The 24,077-nt window shown below is 45.5% G+C and overlaps 1 protein-coding gene across 3 annotated transcripts in view; it reads left to right on the top strand.

Moving 5' to 3' along the window:
• Positions 1 to 24,077, top strand: part of PRRT3 (proline rich transmembrane protein 3) — a 108,927-nt gene that overhangs the window by 44,490 nt on the left and 40,360 nt on the right. For 2 of the 3 annotated variants that reach the window (XM_088473236.1, XM_088473237.1), the window contains exons 2-3: positions 15,146 to 16,702; positions 19,375 to 19,488. In XM_088473236.1, coding sequence (XP_088329362.1) covers positions 15,232 to 16,702; positions 19,375 to 19,488 — 1,585 coding nt within the window. In that variant the 5' untranslated portion in view covers positions 15,146 to 15,231. Of the gene's footprint in view, positions 1 to 11,757; positions 11,833 to 15,145; positions 16,703 to 19,374; positions 19,489 to 24,077 lie in introns of those variants that run through there. The other variant, XM_088473238.1, reaches the window with a different exon arrangement.

The raw sequence follows: 24,077 nt of genomic DNA on the forward strand, positions 1-24,077 counted from the left end.
CACAATCAGTCACACACAGACATGCACACTATCACAGAGTCACACACAGACATGCACACTATCACAGTCACACACAGACATGCACACTATCACAGAGTCACACACAGACATGCACACTATCACAGTCACACACAGACATGCACACTATCAGAGTCACACACAGACTTGCACACTATCACAGAGTCACACACAGACATGCACACTATCAGAGTCACACACAGACATGCACACTATCACAGAGTCACACACAGACATGCACACTATCACAGAGTCACGCAGCACACAGATACGCACAGTCACACACAGACATGTACTCTATCATACAGCACACAGACATGTATACTATCACAGAGTCACGCAGCACACAGACATGCACACTATCACAGAGTCACGCAGCACACAGATATGCACACTATCACAGAGTCATGCAGCACACAGACATGCACACTATCACAGAGTCATGCAGCACACAGATATGCAGAGTCACACACAGACATGCACACTATCACACAGACATGTACACTATCACAGAGCCACGCAGCACACAGATATGCACAGTCACACACAGACATGCACACTATCACAGAGTCACGCAGCACACAGACATGCACACTATCACAGTCACACACTGACATGCACACTATCACAGAGTCACACACAGACATGCACACTATCACAGTCACACACGGAGATGCACACTATCACAGAGTCACACACAGACATGCACACTATCACAGTCACACACAGACATGCACACTATCACAGAGTCACACACAGACATGCACACTATCACAGAGTCACACACAGACATGCACACTATCACAGAGTCACACACAGACATGTACACTATCACAGAGTCACGCAGCACACAGATATGCACAGTCACACACAGGCATGCACACTATCACACAGTCACGCAGCACACAGACATGCACACTATCAGAGTCACACACAGACATGCACACTATCAGAGTCACACACAGACTTGCACACTATCACAGAGTCACACACAGACATGCACACTATCAGAGTCACACACAGACATGCACACTATCACAGAGTCACACACAGACATGCACACTATCACAGAGTCACGCAGCACACAGATACGCACAGTCACACACAGACATGTACTCTATCATACAGCACACAGACATGTATACTATCACAGAGTCACGCAGCACACAGACATGTATACTATCACAGAGTCACGCAGCACACAGACATGCACACTTTCACAGAGTCACGCAGCACACAGATATGCACACTATCACAGAGTCATGCAGCACACAGACATGCACACTATCACAGAGTCACGCAGCACACAGACATGCACACTATCACAGAGTCACGCAGCACACAGATATGCACACTATCACAGAGTCACACAGCACACAGATATGCACACTATCACAGAGTCACGCAACACACAGACATGCACACTATCACAGAGTTACGCAGCACACAGACATGCACACTATCATACAGCACACAGACATGTATACTATCACAGAGTCACGCAGCACACAGACATGCACACTATCACAGAGTCACGCAGCACACAGATATGCACACTATCACAGAGTCACGCTGCACACAGACATGCACACTATCACAGAGTTACGCAGCACACATACATGCACACTATCACAGAGTCACGCAGCACACAGATATGCATAGTCACACACAGATATGCACACTATCACACAGCACATAGATATACATTCACACACAGACATGCACATTATCACAGAGTTACGCAGCACACAGACATGCACACTATCACAGAGTCACGCAGCACACAGATATGCATAGTCACACACAGATATGCACACTATCACACAGCACATAGATATACATTCACACACAGACATGCACATTATCACAGAGTCAAGCAGCACACAGACATGCACACTATCACAGAGTCACGCAGCACACAGATATGCACAGTAACACACAGACATGCACAACATCACAGTCATACAGCACACAGATATGCACACTATCACGGTCATGCAGCACACAGATATGCACACTATCACGGTCATGCAGCACACAGATATGCAGAGTATCACACAGACATGTACACTATCACGGTCATGCAGCACACAGATATGCAGAGTCACTCACAGACATGCACACTATCACACAGACATGTACACTATCACAGAGCCACGCAGCACACAGATATGCACAGTCACACACAGACGCAGACATGCACAAAAAATATCCCCACTATGAATTAAATTTAACCAGCGGACACAGCGATAGCGATAACCCGGCAGTTTGAAGGAGTCTTTCACATTTTGTGAAATACTCCACCAGGGGAAGCTGACACGCACTGCTGATCGCAGATTCACGATTATTGGGAATCTGTGCGTGCGCAGGACCCATTCTGCAAGTGTGCAGAATGGGTCCTGCGTAGTCGCACGCAGACCCTTGAATGCTTCTGCCTGATTGACAGGCAGAGGCATTTTAGGTGGCGGGGCGGGGGCGGCCGGCGTTCCCGGAATCAGGGGCGTGTCCTCCCCGTTTTCTGGGAGTGGCCAGCCCAGGATCTGCCTTGATCAACGCAGTGTCCTGGGCCCACAAGCCGGCCAGTCTGAGTAAGCTGAGGCCCACGCAGCTGGCCGGAGTCCCGGCGCCGTCCACCTTCGCGACCATTGACCTCCGTCGCAGTGCTGAGGTCGCAAATGCAGCAGGTATATGACACCTCCTGCTGCATTTGCATTATAGCAAGGATCGCAATTGCAAATCTGTCTGCGTACGGCTTTGCACTGCGATCCTTGCTGAATCAGACCCAGTGTCAGTATCCTGAGCAGGCCCGAGGCTGCAGGAGAGGGATAGGGAGATCTCTCTCCTGCTTGCAAGCCTCCATAAGCTAAAGCGGTTAAACAAACGGCACCAAAATCCCAAAAGCTTCGCTTTACAAGTGCAGAGCAGGGTGCTGAGGGTTCCTGCAGGGAGTCTCTGTGCGCGCTGCGTGATCCCAAAAAAGGGGAGTGGCCGGCAAACCCTGCTTGATAAATAGGCTCCTAGGAAAGATTAGTAGTAGATTAGTTGCCCAAAGCAACCAAGTCTAACTGTAATTCCAAAGACACAGGAGTCTATTTACTAAGCCTTGTATGGAGATAAAGTGAACGGAGATAAAGTACCAGCCAATCAGCTCATAACTGCCATGTCAAAGGCTGGGTTTGAAAAATGACAGGAGCTGATTGGTTGGGACTTTATCTCCATCCAAGGCTTAGTAAATAGACAGTTAGATATGACAGAAGTTGCTCTGGGCAACTTCTCCACTTTATCTCTCTTCAAGCCTTGATACATCTCCCCCTGTGCTGCCTGCAGGATCAACACTTAACAGTGCAGTGTAGCTCCACCCCCTACTCTGACTCCACCCGCTCATACTTACCTACATTGCTGGGCAGCTTTCCGGGAGCAGCAGGAGGGGACCTGCTGCTCTCCTCTTCGGGGGGCGGGGCCAGTCGATAGACAGCATTAGGCCCCGCCCCCTTTACAGAAAATCCCCGTGATTCGCGGGTCCGTGAGGAGGGGGCGGGGCTAAATGACGCGATTTGCCTCATTTAGCCCCGCCCCTTCCCGATGGACCCGATAATCTCAGGTAATATCTCCCCATCCTGCCCATTTCACTAGGCGGGAAGCGGGAGATATGCCTACTCTTTCGGGATCGCGGCGGGTTACCCGAAAAATCGGGAGCCTCCCGCAATTCCCGGGAGAGTAAGCATGTATGCACCCGCTCCATCTCTAGACTTCTAAACCGCCGCAGTAACTTAATGGTCTGGGTGGACCCTTGTAAAAGGGCGGTCCCAGAGCGTGTGCTTCCTCTTAATCCGGCTCTTGGAGAAGAGATACATGTATCGCCACAATCTCGCTTCTCTTATTGCCATCTGAGGATAGTGATGGCAGAAGATATTCAAATAAAAATGTTTTATTTGTTTACCTAAAGCACTTTTTCTAATCGGAATGTAGGGGAAAATATATTTTTTTACATATTTTTTTAAAAGAGATTTCACATTTTAAATATATATTTTCTGCCATAGACAAAGCCTAAGGGGCGTATTCATTATTACTTAAAATTCTCTGCAGATAATTAGGTTTAGAAGTCGCATGGAGTTTATACCTAATTACCGGAGGAATTCATCATTCCGCCAGTCCAAGTATCTATACCGAAAAGCTGTCATTTTTGCGTTGACAGCTTTTCTGAAAATAAGTTATTTTCCCTGCTTGCATCCCCTGCCGTCCTCCATCTCCCCGCTACATCACCCACTTCTGCATTGCACTATCAGCGCTGTGCAAGGATCTGTCCCCCGGCAGCGTGTCTGGCTCCTGCTCAATCCACTGTTGCTGGCAGCCCCCCCGATCTTATGTCCAGAAGGTAGCAGACCCAACCCCCTGCCTGGTCTACCCAGCTGCTACATACATGATGCAGGGGGAATGCATCTCAAACGCTGCCAGCGGGGAGATGTTTTCACTGCACCGGCTCTGTGCTGTGTCCCAGATGCAGTTTGAAGGTGGGCACCGGGGAATGGAGGCTGTGGGCTGCAGGCAGGAGCTGGGGGCAGAGGGGGCTGCTTATACTTTTTTTTTTCCCCCCAAATACTAAACCTCCCATCGTCTGAGGATTGACCAGTGCGGGAATCATTGACAATAAAACATACTCAATTGAAATAAAGACACAGAGACTTGTATTTGGCAGAATTGTTAGCTATTTTATTTAATTTACCAATAAATGAATTAATTACTAAAATTAATTAAATTAATTTAAATATGGTGGCAAAGAAAGAACGGCTAACAACAGCCCAAGCCTAACACTATAAACACTCCAACCACAACACATACACTCAAGCCTTCTACCTTGACTACCCACCCGGAAAGGTGATGATGCTGTCCCCGGCGGGGTGGTCCAGCAGACTTTAACAGTCAACGAAGGTGAGCGAAACAAAAAGTAAACCAATATTCACAGTGCTAATAGGTAACCTGCCGTTCTTTCCCGCCTAAAATAGCCAACGAAGAAATCACCAAACCCTAATTAAAGAGAGCACATAACGTAAAATTTAGGGAGGGAGGGTGGGAAGACAGGAACAAAAGAGGCTGACTCCGCCTCCAACAAACTCTAATATCCCTGCTACCACCTACAATCCTAAAAACCCATAGGCCCTAATTATCACATGATTCCCCACACTGGTCCGCCCCCATCCTAGGCGGTTTAATCCTCTCCACTCCTATACAGTCATTTCGTTTATCTTCTCTATGCTCTCCCGTCGCTACATGCTGCTACTGACAGGAAGCTTCTCCCCTCTGCTATAGTACAGTAAATATACAGTTAATTGATTAAGCACTTACAAGTGCCACCTGGGGAGCAGAGGGGAGACGCTTCCCATCAGCAGCATCTAGCAGCGGGGATAACACACAGTGCAGCCGGAGCCGGAGGAGGACTTGCTCACGCTGAAAGCAGGTACTGTAAGTATGTCCCTTTCCTACACAAGCTGCCAAGTAGACGGCAGCTTGTGTACACTATCGGGGGCTGTACGGCATCTGAGGATGGCGTACAGTAACACCTCGAATTCCGAAAAGAAATAATGTTCGGAATTTGATGAATAGCCTAATTTCTACATCCCCATGCTAAAGTATGGGGAGTGTGGAAATTAACACTGACAAACTATGATTACTGAATACAAGATAAAACCAAATTAAGGAAAAAAATACATTAAGGGGCCTATTCATTAAACATTAAAATTCTCTGGAGATAATTAGGTTTAGAACTCTCATGGAGTTCTAGCTAATTATAGGTGGAATTCATCATTCCACCTCTCCATAAGTATCTATTCCGAAAAGCTGTAATTTTTGCGATGACAACACTGCCTACACTACCTTATCGCATCTGGAAACAGTGCTGCGCATGCGCTGTTACATCTGTAAAACCAGCGCATGTGCAGCACTGCCTACAGATGCGTTAAGTTTCATACCCCCCCCCCGATCCCCCCCCCCCCCCCCCGACTTACCTGTCCGCGCAGCAGCCTCCGGCTCCGTCCTGCTGGTCTGTCATGTGGTTTCCCAGCAAACCACATGACAGATTAGAAAAAAATATCTTGTGCTCTGCTGTGGGAGCACACATGACAGACCAGCCTCCGGAACCTGAGGACGGAGCAGAGCGCCGGAGGGACTCGTCGGGGGACCTGCACACGCTGATACAGGTAAGTTTCACCTGCTATTCGCCACCTCACAGTGGCGAATAGTAACTGCATCAAATCAATTTTCGGAATTTGATGAATACCACAATTTCCACATCCCCATACTAATCTACTAATGTATGGGGAGTGTGGAAATTAACGCAGGGGAACTTAGCAAGGAGATATCTGTGATATCTCCTGTGCTAAGTCTGTTCATGAATACCAAAATAACGTTATTTAAGGAAAATGTCCTTAAAAACGTTATTTTAGTGTTGATGAATAGGCCCCTAAAAACGATACTTAAGTGTTGATGAATAGGCCTCTAAGTCAGAGCTTCCAGTCCCTCTGTGCACACGGATCTCAGGTCACACACACACACGCGCAGGTGCACCATGATTGTCTGACAAGTCTGCTGCGGGTAGCTGAGTATCAGTCAGCGGTTCAGGCACATTGTAGCCATAACTCTACTATCACTATGATGGTTATAGAAAAATCTGCTTTATCACTATCAATAAACAGGGGCCTGAGTGACGGATGGATCTCCCTCTCTGTGTTGCTCCGACCCTGAGCGATATCGTGTAGTGTATCCCCGGCAGGCTGTGCTCAATGTCGTTCATGACATTGAGCACAGCCGCTGAACGATATCATTAACAATATCGTTCAGCGCCGGGCTCTCTCCCCCCATTCCCCAACATGCAGCAACCTGACAAGGTCGTCAGGTTGGCCTGCATGTTCAGGCGATGGACATGTCGGAAACGAGCAGCGGGAGTGCGCATCGCTGGTCGTTTCCGACATAAAGGTGCACGATTTGTGCACGATTACTGAGCGTTTGCACGATTACGATGTCGTAATCGTGCAGTCGCTCAGTAATATCGCCCAGTGTGTACCCACCAATACTGTAAGTGAAAAGGTTTATTCCCGTAATGCTGCAGCAGCTCCGTCAGATCAGACTGTTCTCAATATTTTGTCTCATTTGTGAAAGTTAAATCTACCATGAGAACTTGTGATAACTTTAATCACAATCTCATCCGCCTGCAGTCCTGCTTGCACAGCATATTATCTCTATGTTATATTAAGTCACTTGTACTTATTACTCAGACTACCCACGAGCGAGGCTGCCAGAATGAATGCAATGACAGAATTTAGGATGGCTTCCAGTTCACCCTTTAGCCTTCATGTTGTAATAGGAAGGCATGATAGTGTTGATACACCCTCCACAGGCCTTTAAAATCTATTTAAAAGGACCAGTAAACTGTTAGAGAATATGGTTATTCCAAGCAAGCTTATTTCAAGCAAAGAAGACTGGAGAACTTTACTAAGACCAGAACATATAAAATCTCACAACATAACAAGTTATTATTACGCGTTTCGCACATGTGCACAAAACAACAACCTGGCTATTAGGGACTGAATCAGCTGCAGCCCCCAGAAGCCATCAGCTGTATCCCCCTTGGCAATGCCTGTCCAGCATTTCATTATTAGGAAGCACTTCTAATGGGAAGCCAGTGCATTCACTGGGGTTAGCGGATTTTACTAGGGGTGGCTGTAGCCCCAAGTAAAAATCCCCCACTCAATACCAACAACAATTGTCCTGATTTCTCTGAGACAGTCCCAATATGAGGCTGGTGGGAAAGTTAGGAGGTATATCCCAATCAGCGCTGCCCTACATAGCTCTGCGCCCAACTCTGGTACGCACAATAATGGAAAAGTCTTTGGAAAGGGAGTACAGGGCAGTCTAGCACTTGTCATAAAGTCCTAGGCACACCCTCATCATGATGTAGATATGCCCTGGCGGCGGTGTTCATGCCCCCATTGTGACTTGCACACCCCCATCCCAATTCACTGGTTGCTATAAAAAAAAGTTGCATATGCTCCTAGAATATCCGGTAGACTCCCATAATATTCAGTGTAGCTCTAGACTGCTGCCCTATTTTTTTCCTGATGGTTGTTAAATGAGTAGTAAAGTGCCCGGGAATCTAATGGAATTACCCAAATTGTGTCATTAAGCTACACCCACATCAGGGAATTTCACAGGCAAAATGCGTGAGTATAAGTGTCTCATCAAGCCCCGCCCACATTTTCTGTATCACACTTTCTCCTGTAATGAAGGAACGACAAGTTGGTAAATATATTTTAATTAGATTATTTTAAATTGCAGCTTATTTTACATACAGGAACCGTAAAGCTGTAATTACCAGACATTTTCTCTTTTAGGTACTGTAAATTTTAATACTACAGGAGCAAGTGCAACATTGCTGAGCTTGGTTTTTCTGTTGAGAACGGATTAACACCCTGGTTTACTAGATCTTTTTCTAAGTATCACCACGTATTACATATCTGTCAGAGAGGATCGGAGTCAGACAAAGGTAGCCCCCAAAGCATAGTTGTGTTTCTGTCTATTTATAATTGCACATATGTGTGAATGAGGACATCTCCCAGCCAGAGGTTTGTCTTTCTCCTTGGATGTTTGGTACTGAGTCCCTGGTGACTCGGTACCCTGGGAGCGCGTTCTCGTATTAGCTCCACATTTCATCATAGGGGAAATCTAGGACATACAGTAACAACGTGGCCTGCTAAATCCAAACAATGAAATCCCACAACTCTATAACCCTGCTATCCCCAGTGCGTTGCTCTCTGCGTGAGAATGTTAAAAATACATATTAATGTTTTCACAATAGAGATATTCTTAATTACGTCCAACTCTGTTTGGAAATATTTTCCCTTTTAATTTAGACCAGCATTTTAACATTTTAAGAATAAACATCTGGTGTCATATACAATTGCCTGCTTCTCCAGGGATACATTTGTGCTCTCACTCCATTTAATTCTCCACTTTATTATTTAAATAAAAATGTCCCCAGGCCCAGTGCCGAATTAAGGGCCTTTACAAGGGTACTACATAACACATGCACTTTATCCTATACAGCAACATTTGAGACCATAGTCTGTGTGCCTCAAAGCTATATTGTCATTGTACAAAATCGCAATCCTTGATTCAGAAACAAATCTGATGTAGGTATGAATACTTGTCAACTTTTATTAATGTCACTCTAGGACTTGAAGGTGTGAGGTGCAGGGGAAGTAGTGCAGCTCATTTCGTCATTGCAACCCTGCCACCATTGCATAGTGGTGCAATTGTTAACATTTTGTGGCGAAACGCGTCACAAAGCTCCCAGACCTTGAAGACTGGTCTATTCTCCCCGGAGGGTGGGAGAGCTCCCTGAAATTCAGGAATAGGTAAATATGAATTGTATGGCCATCTTAAAAAACAGTGGCCCTGATTCAGAGCCGGACGCTCTGACCAGAGCGCTCGCTCTGAATCAGGGCCCACCTCCATAAATATGGAGCGTCCTCCTGGACGCTCGTATAGCTGTGGGTCACCACCCACAGCCTATACGAGCGTGCAGGATGATGGTCGCAATGGTCTTGACCATCGCGACCATCGCCAGTGCGAGCAGAAGCCTGCGGTTGAGTTTCTCAACCGCAAGGCCAGGAGTGATTCCCACTGACATCAATAGTGATGTCAGTGGGGCCGGCTTCTGACGGTAGGCGTTCCCTTGGGAACGCCTCCGTCTGGCAGGCATGCCCCCGGCACGCCCACCAAAGGGGGCGTGCTGTCAATCAACATCGACAGCACGCCCCCTTTGATCAGAGACAACGAGCGAAGGAAAGTCCTTTGTTCGTCGCGTCTCGTGCATACGCGCACGACGGAGCTCCCTCCGTCGTGCGCATGCGCAGTGCACACCATCGACCCACTTGCGAGCGGACAGCCCAATGTTAGCTATTCAGTTGATGCCACAAAATATATGATGCATCAATGTTGTTTTGTCCTATCAACTTTATGCGTACCAAATCAGTCTCGTGTCCGAAATCGAATCTCATGATACAAAATGAATGTTAGTTTGAAACAGTAGTACAAATATTACGGTGTGTATAGATATATATATATATATAATTATTTTTATTATTAGTATTATCATCCTTTATTTATATGGCATCACAAGGGCTCCGAAGTGCCTTACAAAGTACACAAAATAAACAGTATGAACAAAACTAGAATAAAGTGACTTACAGTACACAACAAGATTTATAAACATTGCTGCATCACCAAATAAGAAGCAGGGCGGCAGGACCCAAGGGTTTGGTGCCGCTGCTGGCAGTGGGGAGGAGATGATGATATAAATGAAGGAAGAGAGCTTACAATCTAAACATCATACCACTAAATTAACATCACTACTGCAGAAAAAAACTAACTGCAACCTCAATTTACAGATGTGTCATCATACACCTACCCTCAATACACCATGAGATGCTAGATGCCTGGTGCAAGTGAGCTGCACCATGCGTTACAGCGCCTTTTTTTGCATTTCTTTCACTCAAATTCGCGTCTTAGGGCCATATTCAATTAGAGGCAAAAAAGTCAGTTTTTCCTGGGGATAAAGTATTGGGCGCGTGCCCGCGTATCCCCGTATTCAATTAGGACCCAGCGGAAAGGTAAGTATTGAAAAGTCCTGTCACTTTTGGGGAAATCAGCCTGTCACCCCCCAAAAGATGGTCTGACACGGGGGATCACTATGGGTACCCCCGAATTGGCCTGCTGAAGTTCTTTGGGCTTTTTAAACGGCGTCGGCAGGTGCTTTTATGCGTCTTTGTAAAGATGGTGAAGAATTGCATTTAACAACATTGTGGTGAAGAATTGCATTTAACAAAATTTTTTTGGGAAAACAACTAGTCCCATCAAAAATTTTTTGACACCGATAACTTTTAAGGGACATTCCAAGTGGTGCAGGATACTATTTTAAAGTCTGCACCCCAAAACCCCAATTCTGCACTTTTTATCGCCACCTATTCTTAACAAAGATCTGCGAAAAGTCTTTGAAATTGAATATGGGGATAAGTGAAAATGTCGAAAATGACATCATCGGCGATAACGGACTTTTCACCTCCTATTGAATATGGCCCTTAGTCTCAATACGATGTGACAAATGGCTTCACGAGATTGCACTAATTCAATTGATATGCGACACTTGAATATCTGTATGCGAGTGAGTCTGAATCTGTACAACGGAACTTGGCGTGAAAAAAAAAAAACCCCGCGGACGCTGCACTTTGTTTACGGTTTCAGGCTCAGTCGCGCACCGATATATAAGTATTGCATATCAAATAAATCAGCGCAGTCTCGTGAAGTGGTTTTGTCGCATTGCGTTGCAACTAAAACGCACATTCTAGCAAGAAAAGCCAATTCGCACGTGACCTGGCGGCATCGAGAAGGGCTGTTTTGTGAAACTGCAGCAATAATGTATGAAGAGAAGACACATCTCTACACTGAATACAGTAAGAGTCACGTACGGTACATCCTTTCTGATAGCTGGGCGACTCGAGAAGATGGTTAAATGTCATATGTTGAAGACCGTCTGTTTTTATAGTTCAATCACACAAGTAATGAGAGCCGTGGGTGCAAGCATGGACTAAGCACTGCTACTATTGGCTGTGCGTTCTGGGCAGTAACACAAGCGGAATATCACACAATGAGGCCTTTTATCTCTCTCAGCCCTTTTCTCTCTGACAACAGCAATCTCTGTTAAAAAAAAATATATAAGCAAGTGGCCAACGGCGTTATGCGAAGCTGCATTTCCACTTAACCGTAAGTTCAATAAAATCTATACAGTCAACGTCTGATGTGAAAAAATGGTTTGTCTGGCTGTGTTCAGCGCATCTAACACTCAAAACCTCTCACTAAAAAACTCTGTAGTGTGATGTTAACCTTTCTTTAGCTTGGAGGTCAAGTGCGTTTATCGAGGCTCTGGCGAGGCCGGCCTGTAGATTTTGTCTCCGAGTGTTACTGTTGTATTTTTGTGTTTGTTATTGAGCACAATAATGTCATTATGGGGTATATTTACTAAAGTGAGAGTTTTTAGAAGTGGAGATGTTGCCAATAGCAACCAATCAGATTCTACTTAACATTTAACTAGCACCTTCTAGAAGATAATAGCTAGCATCTGATTGGTTGCTATGGGCAACATCTCCACTTCTAAAAACTGTCCCGTTATATACTCCTTAGTAACTTGCACAGATTTCTGTTTTGTTCGCTCTGTAGTTATTGAACACTAAATACATGTATTTTCTGCATATAATAAAAAAGCTGGTGCAGCATAGCAGGACCAGGCCCGAAGTCTTTTTTACTAGGCCACGGAACATCCCTTTCCAGCTCAATGTATATTTGTTTAGCATTACAATTCCCAGAAATAGGAAAGGACTTAACCAAAACATTGCTTAAGAGAGGAAATGTCGGAAAATTTCAATGGGACCTCAAACTAATAAAGTGTTCGCTGACTGCAGGTTGTTTGACATGTTATCTGCGGTGAATGTTCTCTCCCAGTCACATACCGGTATAATAATTTTTTGTTTTTATAAATTGGTCTCAAGGAAGAAAAAAAAAAAAATAGCTGTAAATGATTTCATATGTGGTCTGTCTGCTCGTTGGAATAATCCCAGGTATTTTAGTTGGTTTTGATGTTAGAGCCCATTTTTAGGCATATGAGTGAAAATCGGGAACAACCAGTGCGTCCTTGTCCTGATGAATCCTTAATGCAACATGGCAGGGTCACCTCAGATATTATTAAAGGTAGATGATGCTGGGAGGTCAATACAAGGTTTAAGACAAAAAGAGAACCTGTCATCTGCACGTTGAGGGCAGCAAATCTATGAGCAGCCTAGCGGTTCGCTAGGAACTACTGACATCACATGACAATTTGGGCCTGATTTTAAAGTTGCACGTAAGTGCATTTGCATGATGTAAAGATGCCTCTTGGTGTGCGTTTGTATGTATCGATATATAGAGTATCCCTTATCTTGGGCTTGTAGCTCGCTGCGCTTGGATCGGAGCAAGTGCAGTACAGAATACAGATGCAAATAGCAATTCGTCATTGCTGCGGCACGGTGACAGCTGATGCAAAATCTGCTGTCCCCACAAGCGGCTTCACTGCTCGTTTTCGGAGCAGTGATGGGAGTGTGCATGCGTGACCTGCACAAGAGCACTGGCGTCCGGTGGAAGGAGCCGGACAGGGGCGGAGGGATCCGAAAGGATCCTTCTTCACAACCCAGACCTCTTTCTCATAGGAAAGGAGTTGGTTGCGATCCACAAGCAGATGCATTCGCCATATGAAGATGGCGAATGCTATTGTTCTCAAGCTCCAAAAATATTGTATTTTCGGAGCTTGATGAGTTTTGTCCTCATACTAGTGTATGGGGACAGCGGGCCATTCCGGCAGAGGAAGGTAAGCAGGAGATATCTGTGATACTAGTGTATGGGGACAGCGGGCCATTCCGGGAGAGGAAGGTAAGCAGGAGATATCTGTGATACTAGTGTATGGGGACAGCAGGCCATTCCGGGAGAGAAAGGTAAGCAGGAGATATCTGTGATACTAGTGTATGGGGACAGCGGGCCATTCCGGGAGAGAAAGGGTAAGCAGGGGATATCTGTGATACTAGTGTATGGGGACAGCGGGCCATTCCGAGAGAGGAAGGTAAGCAGGGGATATCTGTGATACTAGTGTATGGGGACAGCGGGCCATTCCGAGAGAGGAAGGTAAGCAGGGGATATCTGTGATACTAGTGTATGCGGACAGCGGGCCATTCCGCAAGAGGAAGGTAAGTAGCAGATATCTGTGATACTAGTGTATGGGGACAGCGGGCCATTCCGGGAGAGGAACATAAAGATGAGATATCTGTGATACTAGTGTATGGGGTGTATATCTGTGATATCTTCTGCTTTACCCACGTGATGGCCCTAAACTAAATTTTTACAATTGCAGGTGAAAATGTGCATTTTCTCCTGCTTTTGTAAAAATTAAGTGATGATGAATAGGCCCGTTAAAGACAAAGGGGAGAGGGAGGAACAGATCAGGAGGTGCAGAGTTTACCACTTCCCCATCATTAAACAGAAAGGAAAGGAGAAAAGACTTGTGTTCTACCAGGGCCCTAGGAGCAAACTTGGTTAGTCCATGCCTGGGTTCACCAATTCTATGCCCTGCTTATGCAGTCCACTATACTACTGGTCCGGTATGAGTATTTGCCCCCAACCCAACTGCCTCAGAGTCGATGTTTCACACAAGTGGAGCACTTGTTTGTGCATGCGCCATAGCCGTGCCGATTGATTATCGTTTACACAGACATAGAGGAATCCTTCGCAAAGTGAGTGACAGGTAGTCAGCGTTTGGGGGAGGTTACGGGGTGGCTAGTCAAACACAGGTGTGTGGACTGTTCAAAAGCTGTTTCATTGGCATACATAAATTAACTATAGCAATCTCCGTCGCAGCATGAGAGCTCTCCGCGTGTCTGGAGAGACGATGTGTTTGAGACAGGTCAGACTTGCCGCATATGCTGCATGGCTGCCCGGTCTGTGTCGATGTTACCGATGTTTACGCTGTTGAACGTCATCGGATGGATATGAGAAGGCAGCAGTGGGCGTCCCTGTGCTCGGGGAGGCTTGAAGACATTAACATATTTTCGCTGTTGCGATTACTGAGAAATAGCAGCTGCGATATCATTTGTGTGCGGATCTAAAACAGGCCCTTAGTTTTTAAACATTAACTTTATTCCACAGACCCATCTGTTTGGTCACTTTTAATATTCTAATCATTAACATGATTGTCACCTTATCCTTAAAATAATATTAATAAAATTAAAACATGAATTAATCAGAGCTGAGTAAACATAAAATTATACAACTTTATGCTGTTTCATGCCGTTGTGGTATTTTCTACAGATATCTATGAGTTGTCAAAAAGACTCCTAATTTATGTACAGAAATCCCCACCCAGTTACTGTTTTTCTAATAATCGACAGTTTTGCAGCAAAAGACAGGATGCAAAATTGTCAATAGCCTTGGCAAGCTGTATTGTGTATTCATTATCACTGCTATATATAGTAACGGTTTCTCTTCTCTTGTTTCACAGGTCTCCTGGGTGTATGCAAATACATATAACAAGCCACGTTAGAACAGCAAGCAACTAAAGTCAAAGTCAGGGCGTGGAAAGTAAAAATGGCCAATCGGCTGCAGCTTCACTTGTTAATATGTATGGCCACCTTGGCCGTCATTGAGTCATCAACTTCCTTAATTAAAGTAGACATCACGAAAGCTCCACTTTTTCCTGAAGCTGCTGAGGGCAATTCAGGGAGGAATTTTTCAGAAGAAACTTCTAAGAGTGGAGTGGACGTCCAAGATGTTTCCCCCCAGCAGGAAAGGAATAATGAAGATATATCTCATACCAAACCACCTGGAAGGAGATTTGGCAGTTTGATATCAGCAGCTGCGTTTATGCCGGATGAGAAGATAACAGAAAATATGGAGGAGAACGTGGAGAAGGTCTCAAATGAATTTCCGTATAAAGATCATAAAAAAATGTCAACGGCCAACTTGCAGAAACACAATAAAATGAGCCAGAGACACTCATCGAGCAACGTTGGGGCAAGTTCTGAAGAAGCTGGACACGTGCTCTCCAATGTACAGCCCACAATTTCCAAAATATCTGAACCAGATTCAGAATCGGAGGCTACAAATCAAGTCCAGATGAGAAATGGCGAGAGACCGGAGCTGAGCAATGAGAGGTTATCTTCTCAAGCTTTGCAAATGGAAAATTATGTTGAAACTAGAAATGTTCAAGAGAGGAAAATTGAAGCATTGACCACTGTTCATCCAATTGTTTCCACCATAGCACTGACGACCAAACCGCTGTCAGATGTACACACAGGAGACAATGGACCTTTCACCCAAATACAAAAACTTCAAATAGAGAGTGGAGATGAACAAGCAAACAAAGCACTTTTGAAGAACACGGTCGAATCTCAAAATTACCTTGCAGACCACGATACTCAAGACACGTCGGAAGCTCTAAGAGTGGCAGATGAGGACAACTTTCTTGGTGAAAATATATTCCCAAATGTCTATGCAATGCAGCCTACAGAGAAATACCATGCTGCATTCAGGACAACTGATGGATACTCCACATTACTAGATACTGGACCAGAAGGCAATGAAGTTATATCTTCTGACGTTGAGTTCCTCCATGCTGACGGCATACATTATCAGAAGGACGAAAACACCATCTCAGAGGAGTTCACAAAAGCTGAAAATGATACAGAAGATCCATATTTTTCTCCGTTACTTCAATCCAAGAAGACATTAGATGCAGTTGATCAAGTAAGTAATGTAGAGACTTCTACAGATCTTCCCGACAAGCCACATCCCTCAACCCCACTGCCCACCTTACCTCCTTATCTCATGGAAGATGACCTTCCTCATGCTACTGTGAGTATCAGGGATCATGTAACATTAGAAGCAAAAGCAAGGACGGAGACCGAACGGATATTATTGATCGGGGGGACTGAAGATGAGGAGGCCACTCCTGTCATCCTCCCAATATCTTCCAGTAAGACAAGCCTGCAGGACAAGCTCTTACCGTCTTTACAAGGTCACCAAACCCCAACACCAGTGATGCAAGTACACGGGAAGAGTGAGTATATATTTTACAATCTATTGCTGTGTTCCCAAAGCCAATACCTACGTATTTCTGTTGTAAGAACTGTGGCAGATGATACCTCCAAATATAATATGTCATGGTCTCATGTGCTTACAAACCACCGATTTTACTTTTGGCTTGTTTATTTGTAAATGTTTTGCAAAGCATGAGAGCGTAATCTAAATCCACAAAGACAAACGTATTTGCAGCAGGCCGTCATATCACTTACACATCACCAGTCAAAAACATCCTATACTACACAAAGCTTTAAGACATCCAGAGGTTCTAATGCCCTGGTCTCCCTCATACTGGGATCACTAAACTCATAGGTCCCCTAATTTGATGTGCAACCCACTCCCCCCCCAAAAAAGCGTTTAAAAAGGCGAATCCCGAAGGAAGAACCACAAAGAATTTCATGGTGGTGGTTATGGAACAAAAATACACACATTTGCTTTAAATTTACTTTTTTGCAAAGTCATGGAAAAAGCACTTTTTTCGTCCATTTTGGTAGATTGTCTTTACCGTATGAGGAGAAATAAGCAAATTATTGTAATGCTGTAAATTCAAAGCCTTCTGAAAAACAACAAGCAATAGTTTTTGTGGATATTGCATAAATAAAAATTACTGATATTGATTTTGGAATGTGACCAGTCCAATAAGTGCCAAAAATAGGCCCATGGGCGAAGGGGTTACATGTAATGTACCTCTTGCAATGGAAGCAGCCATTTTGGTAGCCTAAGCAATGTTTTTGACAATGCTGCTTAAGAACTCACTAGGAGTCAGTGACATCACTGAGAGCTCACAAAATGGCTGCCTCAATTGTGTGCAGGTGACAGGCAGACATTAAAAGGAATCTTTTACAACTTGCACTGGTGTTTTCAAGCAAAGTCCAGACAGGTGTTTTTCTTGGAGCGTACCTGGAACACTTTTTACACTCAGGTACTCTTATAAGATGCTCTTAAAATTCCACTCTCCTCTCTTGAAATGGATTCCAAAAAGTGCCTAAGAGCATTTGTTCTATATAAAACACTAGGTGCAGTCTAAGTAAAGAGGACTGCCTCCTTTTCCACACACCTGAATGACGGGGCCTGATTCAGAGATGTACGCGTCGCAAACCCAACATCTCCATTTTATGTGGGTCTGCGCGTGCTTGCTCACAATCACCCCCTAGCCGCAGCCTGATTGAAAAGTACCGTTCTCCAAAGAGCGGGCACGTTGCCCCCGTTTTGGAGGCGTGCCAAGCCCAGGGCCTGCACCTTCGTCCAGTTCCAACAGACAGGATGAGTAAGTTTAAGCTCACATAACCTGTCCAAAGCAGCAACTATCACAACCAGTGGTCGTGATGGTGATCCAAGGATCGCTGATGCAGGAAGTGTCTATTTCCCTACATTCCCCTCCTGCTGCGTTTGCATTTTAGTCAGACGGTATTGCACAGCAGTTTCCCTGCAGCTCTGCAGTACTGTCCATCGCTGAATCAAGCCCTGACACACAAAAAAAAAAAGTTACTTTTAGGTGTGTTTGACTAAAGGCCCCCATAGATAAGGCAATTTCCCAATCCCCAGAGGCCGGAGTTAGGGCCATCGGTGAAATGCAACATGTTGGTTTCCCTGATTTGCCTATCTCGGCCAAAATACGATCAGCAAATCTGGGATTTTAACATGAAGAATTCCACAGATTCCCCAACGGATCGACAATCATCTATGGCCGCCGATATGCATTTCCGGCTGGCCGTTCGGTGGTTCTGGTTCGATCAGGGAATCTGGGGGAAATAGCCAGCAGATGTATTGGGCCTTTAAGGTCTGGCCGCTTTACAGTATTCAATCTTAATTTCCAGCTCAACTGGAATGTTCCCAATTTGTTAGCCAATTAGGTAATCTGTATGTTCACAGCAGCACAGATTATTTCAGTGTGTGTGTGTGGGGGGGGTGTACTAAGCATTCCATCCGCGAAGCACAAAGCACAGCTCTCCCGATAAGAGCTGTCCTTTGCGGCAGCCTCGGATAGAAGGACTTCCGGGTTTTACGCGCAGAAACCACTCTAGCGTCCTTCTGAGCATCCCGCGGGGGGAGCTGGGAGGGATCCGATTGGATCCCTCTCAGGGGGCAACCCGATATGAAACCCATAGGCTTCTTTGGGGTTACGCCATCTGCAGATGGCGTTATCCACCAGGACGGCATTTTCAGGGTTTTACTGTATTTTCAGTTTAGTACATCCCACCCTCTGTGCCTTATCCACTCTTGTAATTGTGTTAGTAAGGACAGGGTTACATGTGACAGAGGCAGCAGGAAGTCACAGACTGAGAGTTATATAGTGGAAGGAGCAGGTGCCGCAGCAGCACAGAGTATATCAGGAGATGAGTGATGTGTTAGTGAGGACAGGGTTACATGTGACAGGGGCAGTGACATGATGTGAGGAGGGGAATGGAGGCAGCAAGATGCCACAGACTGAGAGTTATATAGTGGGAGGAGCAGGGTCACCAGCAGCACAGAGTATATCAAGAGATGAGTGATGTGTTAGTGAGGACAGGGTTACATGTGACAGGGGCAGTGACATAATGTGAGGAAGGGAATGGAGGCAACAGGATGCCACAGACTGAGAGTTATATAGTGGAAGGAACACATTTATATGTGATGGAACCCACCATATTCTTTTCCATTTACCTCTAGATTCTGATAAAGCTCAGGAACCTGACAGACCCCCCACGCAACCATGGAAGAAACCAATCATTGGAAGTGCTCCACCTGGACTTGCCATGTCTACTACATGGCCGAGACCGCAAGGTAAGATACACTTTCAGCTCAGACCCACAACTGGAGGGGCATGTAGGCAGCAGACAGCCTTCGCTTAACTAACCATGCTTTTTTATCTTTCTTTCCCATTGCCGGTTTGACCAGTCAGCGTCTGTCACGTTATACAAGGTGTTACATAAATGATAGCTAGAATCTGGTGGCTACAGTATGAGCAACTTCTCCACTTTTTCCTCTTTAAAAGTTTTGATACATCTCCCCCAGTGACAGATTGGCAGACTTGCTTTGCAGAAATGAACAGTGTGGATTGGTCGAATACATTGGGACGGGGCCAGTGTTGTCTCAGCAGCTCACATGACTGCAATGTCTCAGCAGCTCACATGACTGCAATGTCTCAGCAGCTCACATGACTGCATTATTAATGGTTTTGCCTGTATCACTTTCAGCAGAATACTGTCCTAAAGCTGTGGTAAAACCAGCTGCTGTGTCGCATACTGTATCTGAGCATTTTACTTTGGGGTTTAGAGTTCATTTGAATATCAGAAATATGTATAAAAATGTCATATCTGTGTGTATTTTATAACAATTTAAAGCAAAATTTACCTCTATATTGGCATAGATTTTCCTTTTCTGGGTTTATTCCAAGACTTTGATCCATTTTGTTAATGTTGGATACAGTAAAATGTACCTGACACAGGAAGCTCTGTGCCCCAGAAATGGTCTGGAGAGTTTTGTGAGAGCGCACTGCTGCCTGTGCCATGGAATGACGGGAAACCTGCTTCCAATTAGTGAGCCGCTGGCGAAGAGATCAAAATATACGATAATCCAAAAATACAGAGCAGTCCGCACAAGAAAAACAAATCTGCAAATCAAAGCAGGCTTCAAAATATTGCTATTATGTAACATTAAACAGATATCTCAGGGTCTAGATGTATTTATAAGCTTTCTGTACGTAGACCACTTTATAAAGTTATATATAATCTACCCATGCTTACAGTATCAAGGTTGGCAGTTTATACTCACTTCTAAAGCTGGGTACACACTAGACGATATGTTGTCCACATCGGGCAGTGTGTACCCGCTATGTAGCTGACGATGCGTGTTCCCGTGCGTCGCCAGCGACATCGCCCATCGGACCTACATGCAGGTCCACAGGGCGGTACCATCGCCATCGCTCCCGACATCGGCAAGTGTGTATGCACTTGCTGTTGCCGCCACCCCACCCGTTCCCATCGCAAGTGAGGTCGGTACACACTAGACATCGTCTAGTGTGTACCAGCCTTAAGCATGTCTACACAGTGATTAGTTATGGTATTGGATACATTTGGGGGGACATTCAGAGATGGGGTCAAATAAAAAAAAGCCTGTGCAGACCCCTAAACATCGTAGATGTACGCTGACCATCAGGTTAGCGCACATGTCTGAATGAGGCCCTTTGATAGTAAGTGACAGTTCACAAGATGGAGTAACACCAGAATCGGATTAAGTGGCCGTGTGAGCCAGAGGAGGGAGAAAGCAGAAGCTAACCCAAAGCTCTCTGCCAGTGGGCTATCTATAATGAACGCAGGGTGCGTAATGCACAAATGCACGCGGGCCCCTGGGTCTAGGGGGGGGCCACAAATCAAATCAAATTGCACAACAGCCATTTTCCTGGAGATCTGCACATGTGCAATACAGAAATCACTGGGAACATGGCGAGGACGCCATGTTCCTGGAGACCAGCGCACACCCGGTCTGGCGCAGTGCTACTCACAACTAATCCACTGAGAGAGGAGGAGGCTAGCAAAGAGGCTGCACATGAGCCCTTCTCCTCTCTAAATCCGCCCCTGCTCTCTGCCTTTATCAAAGTCAATAACTTAATATATTTTATTGACCAGATGATGTGGGCGCAGTCCTGCCATAGGGCCATAACTAGGGTAGTGCGACCAGTGCCATGGCACAGGGCACCGCAGGGCAGGGGGCGCTGTTTTGGCCTGTCAATTTTCCTGTTTATTATCATTCTCACTTGTAGCTTCCTGTTCTTTTATCCCCAGCATCTCCTGGTCTCCCCTATCTCTTCCCTGGCCCTTCCCATGAAGCCATGGCCCTTTTTCAGGTGCACAGGGGCCTATTCATCAAACTAACGGTAATTAAGGAAAATGACCTTAAAAATGTTATTTTAGTGTTGATGAATAGGCCCTATAGTCTTATGAATGGGGGGGGGGTTCGGGCACCAATGTTCTCTCTGGCACAGGGCACCAAAAAAATCTAGTTACGGCTCTGTCCTGCCGCTTATACCTTGCAATTCGCAAAGAAACATTCTTCGTACCACCGGTTAGTGCAGATCCTGGGCCTATGGAACAGAAGGGGGGGGGCGGGGAGGCCGTGATAAAAAAAAACATCTCTGCCCCTCCCTACCCCTCCAAATTTTACTGGCAGGCCTGGTGATTGCCTGTTACGCTTCAGATCAGAAAAGTCCTATATATAAATGTTTGAAGTTACTGAATTTGCATAGTAGATATAATGGAACCTCTGTTTTCTGTTCTGAATAATATAAAAAAAGATACATATATGAAATGTATATGGCTGTCTTATTTATGTAGAAGTGACATCTATATTTCATGTATTCACTGACTAATGACGCATGACGGTTTGTGGCTTTGCGCCTATGAGCCAGGAACACTCCTGCATCAACCCCTCTATGGACCCTGCCTCCTTCATGTCCAGAGACGGAATACAGAACCTGAACGCATAATGAATAACAAGAAACAGATGGATGGAGAAAAAGGATCAGATTTGGGGAGGGGGGTTGGGTTAACCCTTCAATTATTCACTGCTGTGTGGATAATTTGCTCCCCAGTGCGGCGTACAGAAAGAATAGTGTATGCATTGCGTAATATAAACTATTTTATTCACATATATATGCTAATTATATATATATATATATATATATATTATATATATATATATATATATATATATATATAAAATTAGCAGAGTAACGTGTACATTGTATTGTGGTAGACAAGATTTTCCACATCCAGCTGTGCATAAATTCTTAGGCGACAAATGAAGACAGCACTTATAACATATTTTCCTTTCTCTATCCGTCCTGTCAGCTTGTCATGTGACCATGGGGATGGGCGTAATTAGCAGAGTATAAGGACACTAACAGTGTCATAGCTGCAGCACCCTGGGCACAGACAGTTCTAGGACAAAGCTAATAGCTCCTTTAGAGGTCACCTAGGTCAGGGATTCCTCCTAGATCCAGTGTAACTTATATATGTGGCATGAAATGATTAGAATATTTGCAGTCACCTCAGCCTTGACCCCAGTGCTAAATATGGTCTCCCTGGCATCCCCTCGCCCTACTAACACCATCCACACATCGCACCTACCTCATCCGCAGAGGTTACGTAGTGCTGCTTGCCCTTTTCTGGACTATTGGAAACTTAGAGCCTGATTCAGAGCCAGACGCTCTGACCAGAGCGCTCGCTCTGAATCAGGGCCCTCCTACCTAAACTTGGAGCGGCCTCTTGGACGCTCGCATAGCTGTTGGTTACCACCCACAGCTTATGCGAGCGTCCATGATGATGGTCATCGGGCTTGCGACGAGACCCTGCGGTAGGGTCTCGGTGACCGCAAGCCCTGGAGTGATTTTGGCTCTATCAGAGCCAAAATCACTCCCACTGACATCACTAGTGACTAGTGATGTCAGTGGAGCCAGACCCAGACGGAAGGCATTTCTATGGGAACGCCTCCGTCTGGCGGCCACGCCCCCGGCACGCCCACCAAAGGGGGTGTGCTGTCAATCAACATCGACAGCACGCCCCCTTTGGTGCGAGACCTGGAGCGACTGCTTCCCCCTCGCTCCCCAGGTCTCGCGCATGCGCACGACGGAGCTCCCTCCTATCTAGAATCTGATTGGTTGCTATGGACAACATCTCCACTTCTAAAAACCTGCACTTTAGTAAATATACGCATTAGAGCAGCGGTTCTCAAACTCGGCCCTCGGGACCCCACACAGGTCACGTTTTCCAGGTCTCCTAGTAGGAGCACAGGTGTATTCATTACTCACTGACACGTTTTAAAGATCCACAGGTGGAGCTAATTAATTCACTTGTGATTCTGTGAGGAGACCTGGAAAACATGCACTGTTTGGGGTCCTGAGTTTGAGAACCTGTGTATTAGAGTGTATAGTACATGACACCTACAGGGGTCTATTTATCAAGCAGTGAAAAGCATGGAGAAGTAGACCAGTGGAGAAGTTGCCCACAGCAACCAATCAGCTCTGAAGTAGTATTTATCAAGTACAGTCTATAGAATAATAGGTAGGAGCTGATTGGCTGCTGTGGGCAACTTCTCCACTCATCTGCTTGCTAAATAGACCCCACAGACACACACACTGCTTCCAACAGAATGGTAGGTGCCTCCTATTGCACCCCCAGATGGTACATATGGGTGGTGCCCTTCTCATCTGCAATACTAACCAACACCATCAACGTATTAGTGGGGTGTCCATTATTAAACAATTATTACTTACTTACTTGAGCCCCTTATGACAAATGGGTGTTTATAAGCAGGGGCGCCGAGGGGGGGGGGGGGGGAGCAGGTACAGATTACCTGGGCCCGTGTTTGCTGGA

Source organism: Taudactylus pleione, unplaced genomic scaffold (assembly GCF_031769625.1).
Source record: "Taudactylus pleione unplaced genomic scaffold, aTauple2 ptg000133l, whole genome shotgun sequence".
Taxonomy (NCBI): Eukaryota; Metazoa; Chordata; class Amphibia; order Anura; family Myobatrachidae; genus Taudactylus; species Taudactylus pleione.